This window comes from Microcaecilia unicolor, chromosome 3 (genome assembly GCF_901765095.1).
Source record: "Microcaecilia unicolor chromosome 3, aMicUni1.1, whole genome shotgun sequence".
In the NCBI taxonomy this organism is placed as follows: Eukaryota; Metazoa; Chordata; class Amphibia; order Gymnophiona; family Siphonopidae; genus Microcaecilia; species Microcaecilia unicolor.
The window spans coordinates 181,643,770-181,658,748 of NC_044033.1; the positions used below are offsets into that span (position 1 = coordinate 181,643,770).

General features: G+C 46.6%; 1 protein-coding gene across 8 annotated transcripts in view; it reads left to right on the forward strand.

The window, feature by feature from the left end:
- Positions 1–391: 391 nt before the first annotated feature.
- Positions 392–14,979, forward strand: part of NACA (nascent polypeptide associated complex subunit alpha) — a 69,296-nt gene continuing 54,708 nt past the window's right edge. For 4 of the 8 annotated variants that reach the window (XM_030196686.1, XM_030196687.1, XM_030196688.1 and 1 more), the window contains exons 1-2: positions 392–496; positions 5,455–5,526. In XM_030196686.1, coding sequence (XP_030052546.1) covers positions 5,457–5,526 — 70 coding nt within the window. In that variant the 5' untranslated portion in view covers positions 392–496; positions 5,455–5,456. Of the gene's footprint in view, positions 497–600; positions 620–1,967; positions 1,987–5,454; positions 5,527–14,979 lie in introns of those variants that run through there. The other 4 variants (XM_030196690.1, XM_030196691.1, XM_030196692.1 and 1 more) reach the window with 4 other exon arrangements.

The window sequence follows — 14,979 nt, forward strand, 5'->3', positions numbered from 1 at the left end:
ATAACCTTAAGAGTGGACTAACACGGCTACCACACTCCTCCACTCCAATCTATAAACCTCCTTGATAGTGTACAACAAAGGGCCCAGGAGAACCTGGAAATAGAGGACTAGAGAACCAAAGCGCTGGGTTATAACTACTGATCGCTGCATAAAGCAGTGGCGGCCATCAAAACAAAGAACCGTTCCAGTCTTAAGATAGTGCTTAACAGATCCGGAGATCCCGCAGATCTGGCTTTTACACCGTCCCATTATTTGACTCTGAAAAGATAAAAAAGAAAGTTTCCTGAGTCACATTCTTCATTGGATGATGGAGAGATTAGGAACCGAAAGATAAACGCCCGACCACACCCCAGACAGTCACCCTGGTCCCTGACCCCACGCGCATGGCGTGTGACTGACCCGGAAGTAGACGGTGCTTGCGCGTCCATATCCTGGTCGCCGCGAGATTCTTCGCCCTCTTTCCTCAGCCATCTTGGATGTGAGCTTGTTTTTCGCAGTAAGTGTAGCTTTCATCTGTTGCCATCCTAGGGAGACAGGGGTGCTGGGAGCTGAGGAGGTAGAACAGGTCTCCGGTCGCGATAGCAGTTGCCTGCATGGCCGAATTGTGCTTGCAGAAAAGGTACTAAAGAACGCCGGAGACAAGATGGGGCCTGGGCAGTGGGGTGGATATGTGAAAAAGGCCCCGGCCTGACATGGGGGCTCTACTACTACTTTCTAGTTTTATCCCCAGGCCTCAATGACCATGCCATCCCCACCACTTCTATTCTCGAGGTTTGGTTTCCCTATCTCCAGTCATCGCCCGGGGCTACCTAGAATCTTTCTCTCTTCCCCCAACCCCCACCAGTGGTCGTGTTATAAGTTGATATAGACCCCCAGGTACACGGTTGGCACATTTCCCTTCTTGCGGTAATGATGACATGTTGCTTACTTCCTGTGGCCCTTGGTGGGTAGGACTGGGAAACGCTTAAGAGTGGGGAGATAGCCTAGGGAGTTGCTGAATAAGAAACTTAAGTCAGTGACTGTTTTCTTACTTTTCAACTTACGTTACTATTGTCAATGTATTGTAGTTAGTTCGAAAGCCTCTTATATGGAAGAGGGGAAGGCTCATCGAGTGACAGCAACCCTGTATGGAGAGATGTGTTTGGAGTTATGTTTAGTGGTACATAAGAATGGTTAGATATTATGTTGACGAATGTGGTTATAGCTCGTAAAACTAGATGACCAGGTCTGTAATGAGATTGTAGGCATCGGGTGAATGGCCATTAATATAATGGGGGGGGGGGGGTCATGTAATCCTAGTTTGTATTTTGAACTTGTTGTTCAGGTGTAACTGTAGTATGCATGTTTTATATATATTTACAGCACTATGGCTAATATTGTGTATCTCACTCAAGCAGTCATATTGATATACCCCCCCCCCCCCCCCCGATGTCATATAAAAAGGGAGCATTTATGGATGAATTTGTGGATTAGAAATCACAAGGGCACCTGAAAATCCACAATAGTATTGTCCCTTTCTGTGTGTATCACTATATTTCAATGATGTCACTTTCTGTACAGGTTCAGAGGGTCAGTAACTTGCCTTAATATGCAGTGGCTCATACTGATCACTTAAAGTATATGCTAACGTCAAAGAAGACACAGCAGGTACAAAGAGCACGTATACCAACACATTCCTGACCATTAATCTATTATGCACACTACTGGCATTAACATGTAGCAGTTGCATAAAATGCCCCCGTCTGCCAACAGCATACAGTGCTTTGCTGGCTTCAACAAACGTTGGATTCAGGAGTCGGCCAAGAGATGTAAGAGCTACAGGCTGATAGTTTTGTTATTTTTTTTCCCCCAACTTCACTGCTGTCTTTACCAAAGTTGAAGAGCTTGGAAATGGTAGGGGTTGAGAGCGCTCTTAGCTGCTAATTCCTGAGCTTTTGGTATTCCTCCTCGTGAGTTCTGCTACAACTCCTTTAGGATCTTGCTAAGGTAGGTTGCCCTTTCTCTGGGTGTTAAAAAAAAAAAAAAAAAGCTTATGTAGTCAGATTCCTCACCCCCACCAGTCTACCGTAATCATGCTGTTAGCAGTTTTCACAGGTCCCCACCAGTGACCTTTAAAGGTGTCTCCTCTCCTAGTCTCTGTCCTCGCAACTTCCTTGCCCCTAGCAGTCTCTTGAATCCCCCATTTCAAAACCCCTCTGATATTTCCTGCCCTTGTCTCTAATCTCACTCACTCCCCCAGTCAGATATTCCTCGTTCCTTTTCCTCACCAGCTACCCCTCACCTTGCAGGCTGCAGCCACTGGAACTTTCTTTGCACAGCTGTTAGTGAGTTTGATCCAAGTGGTACAACATGGCACCACGCAGCTGTCAGCAAAGTTTGGTACAACAGTTGTGGTGGTGACTGAAACATGTATGTCCTGGGTACCACAGCAGGATTTGTCTAGTTCTGCTTTATAGTCTCATGTCAGTCTATGGTAAACTACAGTGACTGGGCTATTGATAATTTTGTATTGGGACTATGAAACTTGAAGGAAATGCTTCTTTCTCTTTGGGGGGGGGGGGGGTGACTTTATTATATCTCATTCCATCACACTAGGGGAAGGCATCTAGGTGGTTCTTTTGGAGAAGGCCAAAAACCTAATAAGCTTGTTTAAATTTTGATGACCTGTAGCATTTTGTTAACACAAAAATAGCTGTACTGGGTCAGACCAATGGTCCATCTACTACTATTTCTATAGCGCTACTAGATGTACGTAGTGCTGTACACGTGCAGGTACTTTCTGTCTCCCAAGAGGGCTTGCAATGTAAGTTTTTGTACCTGGGACAATGGAAGGTTGAGTGACTTTCCCAAGGTCTCAAGGAGCTGCAGTGGGAATCAAACCCAGGTCACCAGGATCAAAGCCCACTGTACTAACCATTGGGCTATGCCTCCAGTATCCTTTTTTCAATAGTGACCAATCCAGGTCACAAGTACCTGGCAGAAACCGAAATAGTAGCTACATTCCATGCTACCAATCCCAGGGCAGGTAGTGGCTTCCCTATGTCTGTCTCAATAGCAGACTCTAGAATTTTCCTCCAGGAACTTGTCCAAACTTTTTTAAACCCAGGTACACTAACCACTGTTACTACATTCTCCGGCAATGAGTTCCAGAGCTTAACTATTTGTTGAGTGAAAAAATATTTCCTCTAATTTGTTTTAAAAGTATTTCCATGTAACTTCATTGAGTGTCCCTTGGTCTTTGTACTTTTTTGAAAGTGTAAAAAATCAATTCACTTCTACTCGTTCTACACCACTCAGGATTTTGTAGATCTCAATCACATCTAAACCTTAGCCGTCTTCTAAGATCCCTAACCTCTTTAGCCTTTACTCATATGAGAGTAGTTCATTTCCTTTATAATTTTGGTCGCTCTTCTTTGAACCTTTTTTAATTCTGCTATATATTTTGAGATCCCACAACCAGAATTTGTCATTTTGGTCGTCGTTCTTTGAACCTTTTTTAATTCTGCTATATATTTTGAGATCCCACAACCAGAATTTGTCATTTTGGTCGTCGTTCTTTGAACCTTTTCTAATTCTGCGTTATCTTTTGAGATACGACCAGAAATGTACATGTTTTTGTATGTTTGTAGTTTAGTATTGTTACAATTTTATCTCCAATATTAAAATTGGTAAACAGCAGAGCCTTTTGAGGATTGGTGATAGCGTACATTGTTGGAGCAGGCACCTTGCAGCTCACCCTAGTAGAGCATGAGTCCAGTCGAGTCATACAGACTGGGTGTGATAATTAGCGATTTACACAGGCTAAAAACTTTTTTCCTCTGATTTTCTGTTCTGTTTTGTTCCCCACATTCACTTGTTAATTCATCAGTTAGTGTGCATTACATTTATTTATTTTTTATTTTTAGTTACATTTGTACCCCGCGCTTTTCCACTCATGGCAGGCTCAATGCGGCTTACATGAGGCAATGGAGGGTTAAGTGACTTGCTCAGAGTCACAAGGAGCTGCCTGTGCCTGAAGTGGGAATTGAACTCAGTTCCCCAGGACCAAAGTCCACCACCCTAACCACTAGGCCACTCCTCCATCAGCTTAATGGATGTGAACAAAATGTACATTAACAAATGTGCATCCCTAGTGACAATGCTGCAGTTTGAGGGGGTCTGAGCTTTAAGTTAGCAGAAAATGAGCCTCCCTAAGCAAGGGGAGTTTGTTGCTGAGAGGGAATCTCTCTTGAATAGTATCTGTGTGGGATAAACAGACTGTGCCAGCCACTCACTGTCTCATACTGAAAACCTGAAAAGGCTGGGATGCTAAGAGCCTATCTCTTCAGCTCATCCTTCTTGTTTGTGCCATTCAGATTAGTATCCCACTATAGAGATAATTTTAGAAGGCTACACGTCAACTGGTATATATGTATAAGCATTGATTTAGGAGACGTGCTACTCAAATTTGTACGCACAGATTTGAAGGATGGGTTCTGGATGAGGTTGGGGCAGACTTCAGAACTGTGCATTTCCTATTTTCAATAGAAATACACATATACTTAAATACAAAATTTCTCCATTGGCATTTACACCTGAGTTGTGCAGGTGTTCATAACCATCTCAGACAAGGGAAAAAATAGTTTTAGGGCTCAATTCAGTTGGCTGCTCTGGATGTGCAGTTTTACAACATCCGTAACACACAAATGAAGCACCAAGTAATTCTCTGGTTTTTGTGTATGTTTTCATTAAATGGCTATTCTACTGTATGTGTCACCAAACACACATTTTTACTGTAGTCTTATATGTGTATGTTATAAAAGACTCAGAATTCAGTGAGCATTTTGTAAAATAAGATGGAAATTTTAAATGACCTTGAGAACCTCTTTCTCTGCTCTAGGTGACCTATGCAAAAGTTGTCTATTTTTGCCACAGTGAAAGTGCAAAGAACTTGTGGATTTTTTCCCATTAATTTTTCTCGACTTAGTACAAACTTCGGATACTCTGATTTTCAGTGTCAAGAGAGTAACAGAGTAACAACACAAGTGTCCTCATTTCATGACTCCCATCTTTATCATACTATGAGGCTCATTTTCAAAGCACTTAGCCTCCCAAAGTTCCATAGAAACCTATGGAACTTAGCCTCCCAAAGTGCTTTGAAAATATGCCTCCCAGTGCACCATCAGTCACTAACCCCCCTCCCCTTCTTCCATCAAATACAGCCATCGAATTCTCATAATGTTTTCTTCAGGCTGCTGGTATAATACTACAATAATCATGCCTTCCCCCCCCCCCCCCATCCCCCGTCCCCCGGTGTATGTTGCTGACCAGAACTATCCAATATCACATGCCCTCTAACATGTTCTGTAGATATTGCCATTCTTTTCCCTCCTATTTCTCCCTAAGTTTCTCTTGTCGATTTTTTTTTTTTGTTGTTTTTTGCATGCTAAAACCTTTTTTTATTTCCCTCTCCAGAAATGCCTGGTGAAGCCACAGAAACGGTTCCGGCCACAGAGCAGGAACTACACCAACCACAAGCTGAGACAGGTATGTAGGGTAGTAGCTGTCAATTTTCTCAAAATGGGGACCAGAAACTCATCCAAACACAGAAGTAAATTGTCCCATCTTCCAAATCAGGAGATGGAAATTTTTAAGAAAATTGCAAGTTATGTACAAAAACTTAATTGCCACAATCCTGGCACATCTTAGCCACTATCCTGGCATATCATAGCCTACTGATCTTGTGATGGATGAGTTAAGGGGTCCTGTCAAAAGGCACTAAAACACTGGTAGCATACAAAATTGGGAGGGGGGTGTCACTGCTGCACAACTTGACAGAAAAGCTTTGGTGGTGGTTGACATGCTGAAATACTAACTGAAAAGCTTACAGGTGCTGTTCACCTTTGGTTTTGATAAGGCATGCAAGGATGAGCCTTCTCTGCTTGGCAGATGAGTGCTAGTTTATAGCTTTCTCTAAATCAGCCTTTTTTTTTTTGTTTGTTTGTTTCTGCTATCACTCAACATACGGTATATAATTTGTGCATCCTGACTTTTTTTCTTTTAAGTTCTTTTTAATGATACTGTCCCATTTCAACTTGTAAGCATCTTTTGTGTATTGATACATACAGCACCATGTTTGCCATTTTGTTGGATGCTAGGTATTTTAAGGAGTCGAAGTGGATTTATCACAGTTCTAAGAAAAAATGATTACCAGCAAAGTGGTGCGACTATTCTGAAAGAATGGTGGTGAGAGACAGACATAGGATTGGAGGGCCATTTGTCAATAATGGGAGCCAGCCATTAAAGTCCATGGTCCTTGGCAGGGTTGTACAATTTATTTTTGTTTAGTCCAGTGTCTCTTTAATCTGTGCTTTCCAAACAGAGAGAGGATGTAGCAGGGCTTGACAAATATTGAAAGCCAGGAGGCAGTCGGATAAGAAAATAATCTGAAGTTAACAGTTGCAATGTGATCAACATATAACTGGATGGGAGAAAACCTTAGAAGCCTTTTGCAGTGCACTTTTTTAGTTACACAAAGTGAACACAAAATGTGTGCAGGAATTAGAGTATTTGAAAGATTATATAAAAATGACTCAAAAGTGGGTTGTTGTTTTTTTAAATGACCAATGACATCTCAACAGATTAGGCTAAATGTTTAATGTTTTTTTTTTTTTAATATTTCCCTATGTGCTCAATGTACAGTTTCCTTCATGAAATGTAAAAGTGAAACATAAAATAGATAAAGTAATGGCTCTTCTGGCTATAACTTACATAACTAATTTGTGCAAAGTGTGAACTAAGGTAAAACCAAATAAAAGCTGACAGTGAGTCAGGCTAAGATGAGAGTAAAACAATGAGTATGACCAAGTTGTAGCTACTCTAATGAATGAAGCAGAAAAATCGGAGAAGTGAGATGATGGCTACTCTCCAGAATAATAAAAATAGGAACATCAAAAAAGTGAGCTAATAGCTAAAAACATACAATTAGTGTGACTAAAATTGCAAAAAACGTAGAGAAATGTGGCCATGCTGGTTGACAAAGCTTGCACAAATGTTTACATCAACAAGTGATGTAATTCAAAAAGATAGGTGCACTTTAAATATTGACAAAAACAAAGAGACTGCTAATGTGTCTAAAAATGAAGTGTGAAAAGCAGTGAAACAGTAATTGGAACTGTTGGATAGGCACTATCCAAGTCTGAAATGTCCTAGAATCAACAAAGGTGATATATTTATATTTCTAGTATGTGGCAATTCATAAGTACACTGAGTATGGTAGAAAAGAAGAAAAATAATGATCACACTCAAAAGTTATGACAAAGCATGTGATCACCACTATGGCGGTGAACAAGAACACCACACATGCACGCATGATATAAAGTGCAGGAAGCCTCATTTGAGAGTGATTGACAGTGGGTTGTGAGCAGCAATAAGTATGAAGTGAACGTGGTAAACATTAAATACAAACAAAGGGCATTTTGCACACACAAAGAATGTGATTTTAGTGCTCATCACAACTGTGTATAAATATGATTGGGATGAATGGAACCAGTAAGAGGGGGATAGAGAGCAGGGGAAACCAGGAAAAAGGAAAAGAGGGGACAAGGGGGGGTAATAGATGGTGAAAAGAAGGGGTAGACAGCAAAAAGGGAAGGGATGGGAAGAGGCCATCCAGCTATGTTGTTCATAATGCAACTGAAACTTCAGATTGTGTGTGTGTGTGTTGTTTTTTTTTTTTTAATGGTTTGACAAATCCCAGGTGTCAGGTCGACATGTTGACTAAAAGGTCTGACCTAGTGCCTAGGTTTTCAAGTCTGAATATGTGGGCAGCTTCACTGGTGCTGAGGAAAGCAGGCAAAGCTTGAACCATGGGGCTCAAACTCCACATTCATTGCTAAAGCAGTGGAGGAGGAGACAGCCTGAGAGCTGGGTGTCTGTGCCGGGGGGGGGGGGGGGGGGGGAGGTGCAGAGAGTATACTGTTTGCGGGAGGGTGTTGTGATACCAATGCTGCTGCTGGGGTGGGATGGCTGGACAGGTGAAACTTTAGGTTGCGGTTGCTTGGAGAAGGTGGGCAAATAGGGAAAAACTAAAACCATGACTGCTGGGGGCAGGTTGGTGATGGAGAGGCTGTGGATGCACCCCTTATCCTTCCCTAGCCCCCTCTATTGCTCCAGCAATCACAGAATAAAGCCTCTCTCCATTGACAGACTACAAGTGGGTGGATGATGGGGAGAGCAGTAGCCTCTTATCCATTCTTTCCGTGTGCTGCAATAAACAGTTTGCTGTACATCACCTTGAGCATATTATGAATGGGCAATTTATAAATGTGCATAAATACATACATACAATTCAATCGTTCCAAGGCTGACGCCTAGATCCTAAGAAAATATGTTGAGACCTGGGACATGACAACTTTAGCATTGTTCCTTAACCTCTTTTGGTGTAGAATGTTTAATCAATTTAGAGCCCAGGAAACTGTTGTCACTGAGCATATATCGCGCTCTCCTACCGTTGATAACCTTTCAAATTTTCCTCAGTCTGTTACCCATTTGAAACATCACACTGTCTCAGTTCATATCGGTGTCAAAAAGAAAATTGTTCTTTTGGGATCTTGCCAGGCAATGGTGACCTGGATTGGCCATTACTGGAAACAGGATACTGGGCTTGATGGATTTTTAGTCTGTCCTGGTATGGTAATGCTTATATACTTAGGAACAGAAACGCTGCTGTTGATTGACCCAAAGCCAGATTTTTAGAAGATGCCAAAAATGTTCAAAGAAAATAACATAGTAAAATGACTTCAGATCAACACCTGCATGGTCTATTGAGTTTGCCCATCAAAGTGGTCAGAGCTTCACCTGTCTGTCCATGCAAGTTTCACTCTTTTCATGATTCTGAACACTGGCATCACATTCAGAGCAGTTGGCAAGCCATTGAAGCCCACTTCAGCCCATCCTGATATTTGGTTTTTTTGGAATACACTGTAGCAGTCTGCCCTGTGCTGGCCTTACTTTGCAGCTCTTGGTGTTGCTGTAAGCACTACTTCTGCCCATCATAACATCAGCAGCATTGCTGTCATGTAAGTTTTTGTTTTTGATACCAACCTCTTTCCGTATAGGGATCCTCTGTATTTTATTATCCCACACATTTTTGAATTCCATCACCCCCCCCCCCCCCCCCCAAAAAAAAAAAAAAAAAAAAAAAATCTCCACCACTCCAGCCATCCATCACCAAAGTATTTCCTAGGTCTACCATGCAACTTCAATTTATGTTCTCTAGTTCTACGTCTTTCCTGTCTCTGGAAATATATAGTAATTTCTTTCAAAATAAACGTATTCAATACACACAGTTGCCACATTTGCTGTTTCAGGTCCAGTCCATGAAGTCTGCTCATGCCCTCTGAGGGGTAGTGGGGGGGGGGGGGGAATAAAAAAAATCCCTGCTGGTTTAAAAATTGAGGAGCCTAGCATTGGTAGAGTTTCTAGCTGAATCAGATTCTTTACATAATAAATGTCATAATGACACATTCAGGGCATAAAACAAAGTACCGTATTTTTCAGACTATAAGACGCACCTAGGTTTTAGAGGAGGAAAATAGGAAAAAATATTTTGAAGCAAAAAGTGTGGTGGAGACCTGCTGGAGGACCACAGGTTGTGCAACACTCTTGCTTGGGGACAGCAGTTTTGCACAACCTGTGTGGCTCTGCAGTGGAATTTGTCCTCCCTTGCCATCCATGTCCAACTATTCTCCTCTCTCCCCTGCCCTCCCCTCCATGTCCAGCAATTCCTCCCCTCCCCATGTCTACTACTACTACTACTATTTAGCATTTCTATAGCGCTACAAAGCGAACGCAGCGCTGCACAAACATAGAAGAAAGACAGTCCCTGCTCAAAGAGCTTACAATCTAGTAGACAAAAAATAAAGCAAACCAATTAATGTGTAGAGGAAAGAGGAGAGGAGGGTAGGTAGAGGCGAGTGGATACAAGTGGTTACGAGTCAAAAGCAATGTTAGAGGTGGGCTTTCAATCTAGATTTAAGGATGCGGCAAGACGTAGGGGCTCAGGAAGTCTATTCCAGGCATAGGGCGATTCGGTCAAACGCCCACCTGCCTTTCCGCCCTCAACTCCCCTATTTTCCGTTTGTGCAGCCGTGCTCCCTGCCTTGAAATCTTTAATTCCATATCAAGCTGATCAATCCATAGACTGGTGGGTTGTGTCCATCTACCAGCAGGTGGAGATAGAGAGCAAACTTTTGCCTCCCTATATGTGGTCATGTGCTGCCGGAAACTCCTCAGTATGTTCTCTATCTCAGCAGGTGGTGGTCACACACAGCAGCAGCTCTGGCTAGGCCTCCAAGCCTAATCCTTAGGTTTTGTTGAGGCCTGGGGTTGAGGGCTCTTTTGAGCAAGTGCAAACCTGGTGGTGCCAGGTCCCTCCTTTTCTCCCCCCTCCCGCTGGCTCCGTTTAAAAAAAAAAAAAAAAAAAAAATTTTAAACGTCTTTAAAGGCGTTTAATTCGACGTCTCTTTAAACGTTCATTGCAGCTACTCACTGGGACACCAGTTCGTTACAGCTCGGAGCGGCAAGCAGGTAATTTTACCTTTTTATAGCGGGCAGGGGGTTCCCCGATTCTTCTCCTCGTGGCATATGGCGTCGGAGGGCGAGGGCGCAAAGGGTCGCTCCCCGGATCGCTGGAGCGCTTCTAGAAGGGATGCGGGGGTTTTACAACCTGATTCGCCCTTGATGGGTGACAGTTTAGTGACCGATGAATGTCCCGGTCGTTCCTCCGGCGTGGCGGTTTTTTCCCGCCATAAACGCCCATCCCCCGCTCCTCGCCTCCGCCATCTTGGCCGGCCACGCGGCTCGGACGGCTTCTTCGTGGGCCGCCCTTGAGGTTGGAGACATTAATGCCATGAACGCCCTTAATTTGGGCGACGGCACAAAGCGGCTAAAGTTAAGCGCCGTTCTTCCCGCGCGGCTCCTTCGCGGAGTTTCGTGCCGGACGCCATTTTGGATGCGCAGCATGTCTCTCCCCCGCTATTGCGAGCGCCAGTTGAGAGTGCGTCTAGGGCTGTTGCCCAGGCTGCGGAAGTGCACTGTCTGGGGGGTTTCTCCCCCGAGTTTGTTTTGCTGCTGCATCAGGCTTTCCTCATGCAAAACGCTGCCCCTGCTCCCTCTTCTGATAAAGAGGTTGAGGTTCCCAGAGGTAAACGCCCTCGGGTTGATTTCCAGGCCTTGGAGGACTTTGTCTCCTCCGATGTAGATGAGGGCAGCGTGTCTGAGGTCTCCCAACGGTCCTTTGCGGATTCCTTGGAGGAGATAGATCCCCGCTCGGATGGAGCGGATGACCCCTCTGCAGCGCGGCTTTTTAGCCCAGAGGATTTGCCCAACCTGTTGTTACAGGCCATGGACACTTTGAAGATTTCCTCTCCGGAGGACGTCTCTCCCTCAGCCCCTGTTGGCTCTGCCATTATGCTGGGGACGTAGCGCCCGCCTAGATCCTTCCACGTGCATGATGCCATGCACACCTTAATTGCGGCTCAATGGGATGTCCCGGAAACGAGCCTTAAAGTGGCTAGGGCTATGTCCCGCCTCTATCCTTTGGCTGTGAGTGAACGTGAGGCCTATCTGTGGCCTACCATGGATTCTTTAATCACTGCGGTGACTAAGAAAACGGCGTTGCCGGTGGAAGGTGGCACGGCCCTAAAGGGCGCCCAAGACAGAAGATTGGAGGCGGCCTTAAGGTCGTCCTTTGAGGCAGCTGCGTTAAGTTTGCAGGCCTCAGTTTGCGGCTCCTATGTGGCCAGGGCGTGCCTGACTATGGTGCAGCGGGCTTCCCCCTCGGATCTTTCCTTGAGGGCTGATTGGCCGGCCCTGGAATCGGGCTTAGCCTATTTGGCAGACTTGCTGTATGATGTCTTGAGAGCCTCAGCTAAGGGCATGGCTCAGACAGTCTCTGCGCGGCGGTGGCTTTGGCTGAAACATTGGTCTGCTGACCACGCCTCTAAATCCCGCCTGGCTAGATTGCCTTTTAAAGGCAAGCTGCTCTTTGGGGTCAAGCTGGACAAAATCGTGACCGATCTCGGCACGTCTAAGGGCAAGAAATTACCAGAGGTCAGGGCTCGGGCTAGTACTCGTCCCGGTACCTCCAGAGGACGGTTGCTGGAAGCCCGTCGGTACCGCCCGGGCAAGTCGGGTTCCTCTGCCCCCTCTTCCTTCAAGAGGAATTTCTCCCCCAAGCAGCATTCCTTTCACAGAGACCGCCGTCCCGGAGGTGCTCCCTCCGGTCCTCCCCCAGGGTCTCGTACCCAATGACGGGGCCTTGGTCCACGCCCCAGTGCAGATTGGAGGACGGCTGTCCTCGTTTCTGGGCGAGTGGACCACTATAACTTCAGACGCGTGGGTGCTGGAAGTCATCAGAGACGGCTACAAGCTAGAGTTCTGCCAACCCTTAAGAGACGGGTTTGTACTCTCTCCCTGCAAGTCTCCGTTCAAGCTGTGGCAGTGCAGCAGACCTTGGACAACCTGATCCGCCTGGGTGCGGTCGTTCCGGTGCCAAAAAATCAGATTGGCAAGGGACGTTACTCCATTTACTTTGTGGTTCCAAAGAAAGGAGGTTCTGTCCGGCCTATCCTCGACCTCAAAGGGGTCAATCGGGCCTGGAAAGTGAGGCACTTTCGCATGGAGACTCTCCGCTCTGTTATAGCGGCAGTGAAGGCAGGAGAGTTCTTGGCTTCCTTGGACATCAAGGAAGCGTACCTGCATATTCCCATCTGGCCTCCTCTCCAACGCTTTCTGCGTTTTACAGTCCTGAGACGACACTTCCAGTTCAGAGCCCTCCCTTTCGGGTTGGCTACTGCTCCGCGGACCTTTTCCAAAGTAATGGGGGTCATAGCGGCCTTCCTGCTAAAGGAAGGAGTACAAGTCCATCCTTATCTGGACGACTGGTTGATCCGAGCCCCCTCTTATGCAGAGTGCGGCAAAGCTATGGACCGGGTAGTTGCTCTGGTGAGCTCCCTGGGATGGATCATCAACTGGAAGAAGAGCCAGCTGCGCCCGACTCAGTCCTGGAGTATCTGGGAGTTCGATTCGACACCCAAGTGGGCAGAGTGTTCCTGCCAGACAATCGGATTGTCAAGCTTCAGGCTCAGGTGGACTAGTTCCTAGTAGCCTCTCCTATTCGGGCTTGGGACTACGTGCAGCTGTTGGGCTCTATGACGGCCACGATGGAAGTAGTGCCCTGGGCCAGGGCTCATATGAGACCACTACAGCTATCTCTGCTGCTGCGCTGGACTCCGATGTCGGAGGATTATGCTGTGCGCCTTTCCGTGGACCCAGCAGTGCGCAAGGCGCTGAGCTGGTGGACGCAGACAGACAAGTTGTCTGCAGGATTGCCTCTGGTGACCCCGGAGTGGATTGTCGTCACGACAGACGCCTCTTTGATGGGCTGGGGAGCCCACTGCTTGGGAAGGACAGCGCAGGGGCTCTAGTCTCCTGCAGAGGCAAGTGGTCTATCAACCTCCTGGAACTCAGAGCCATTCGGTTGGTGTTATTGGAGTTCATCCCGGTACTGGTGTTGTAGCCTGTACGGGTCCTGTCGGACAATGCCACGGCTGTGGCCTATATCAACCGCCAGGGAGGTACCAAGAGCGCCCCTCTAGCCGAGGAGACTGAGTCTTCGCCAGTGGGCGGAAGAGAACCTGGAGCAGCTTTCAGCGGCCCACATTGCCGGAGTCATGAATGTCAAGGCGGACTTTCTCAGTCGCCATACCTTGGAGCCCGGAGAGTGGCAACTATCTGCTCAGGCGTTCTTGGACATCACGAAGCGCTGGGGCCAGCCGAGCCTAGATCTGATGGCGTCATCGGCCAATTGCCAAGTGCCGCGCTTTTTCAGCAGAGGACGGGACCCTCGATCCCTGGGAGTAGATGCTCTTCTCCAACAGTGGCCGACACAAGAGCTCCTCTATGTGTTCCCGCCCTGGCCCATGTTGGGCAGGGTGCTAGACCGGGTGGCAAAGCATCCCGGCAGGGTAATCCTGGTGGGTCCGGATTGGCCCAGACGTCCCTGGTATGCGGACTTGATCAGGCTCTCAGTCGACGATCCTCTGCGGCTGTCAGTGGAGCAGGGCCTGTTACATCAGGGTCCCGTGGTGATGGAGGATCCCTCTCCCTTTGGTCTTACGGCCTGGCTATTGAGCGGCAGCGTCTGAGGAAGAAGGGCTTCTCAGACAAGGTCATCGCCACTATGCTGAGAGTGAGGAAGCGCTCTACTTCTACTGCTTACGCCAGGGTTTGGCGTATCTTTGCAGCATGGTGTGAAGCAGGCTCACTTTCTCCCTTCACTGCTCCAATTTCTTCAGTGTTGGCGTTCCTGCAAGAAGGTCTGGAGAAAGGCCTGTCGCTCAGTTCCCTTAAAGTCCAGGTAGCGGCTCTGGCTTTCTTCAAGGGCCGCCTGAAGGGTGCTTCCCTGGCTTCGCAGCCAGATGTGGTGCGCTTTCTCAAGGGAGTTAATCACCTGCGCCCTCCTCTGCACTCAGTGGTGCCTGCGTGGAATCTCAACCTGGTGATAAGAGCATTGCAGAAGCCGCCTTTTGAACCCTTGTCGAGGGCATCTCTGAAAGACCTGACGTTGAAAGCAGTCTTTTTGGTGGCTATCACTTCAGCCAGAAGAGTTTCCGAGCTCCAGGCGCTCTCATGTCGAGAGCCTTTTCTGCAGTTCACTGAGGCAGGAGTGACTATTCGCACAGTGCCTTCCTTCCTGCCCAAGATTGTTTCTCGCTTCCATGTGAATCAGCAGCTCTGTCTCCCTTCCTTTCGTAGGGAGGACTACCCAGAGGAGTACTCCGCTCTTGAATATCTGGATGTGAGACGAGTCATCATCAGATACTTGGAAGTGACCAATGATTTCCGGAAATCGGATCATCTGTTTGTCCTGTTTGCAGGTCCTCGTAAGGGTCTGCAGGCTGCTAAGCCTACAGTGGCAAGATGGGTCAAGGAAGC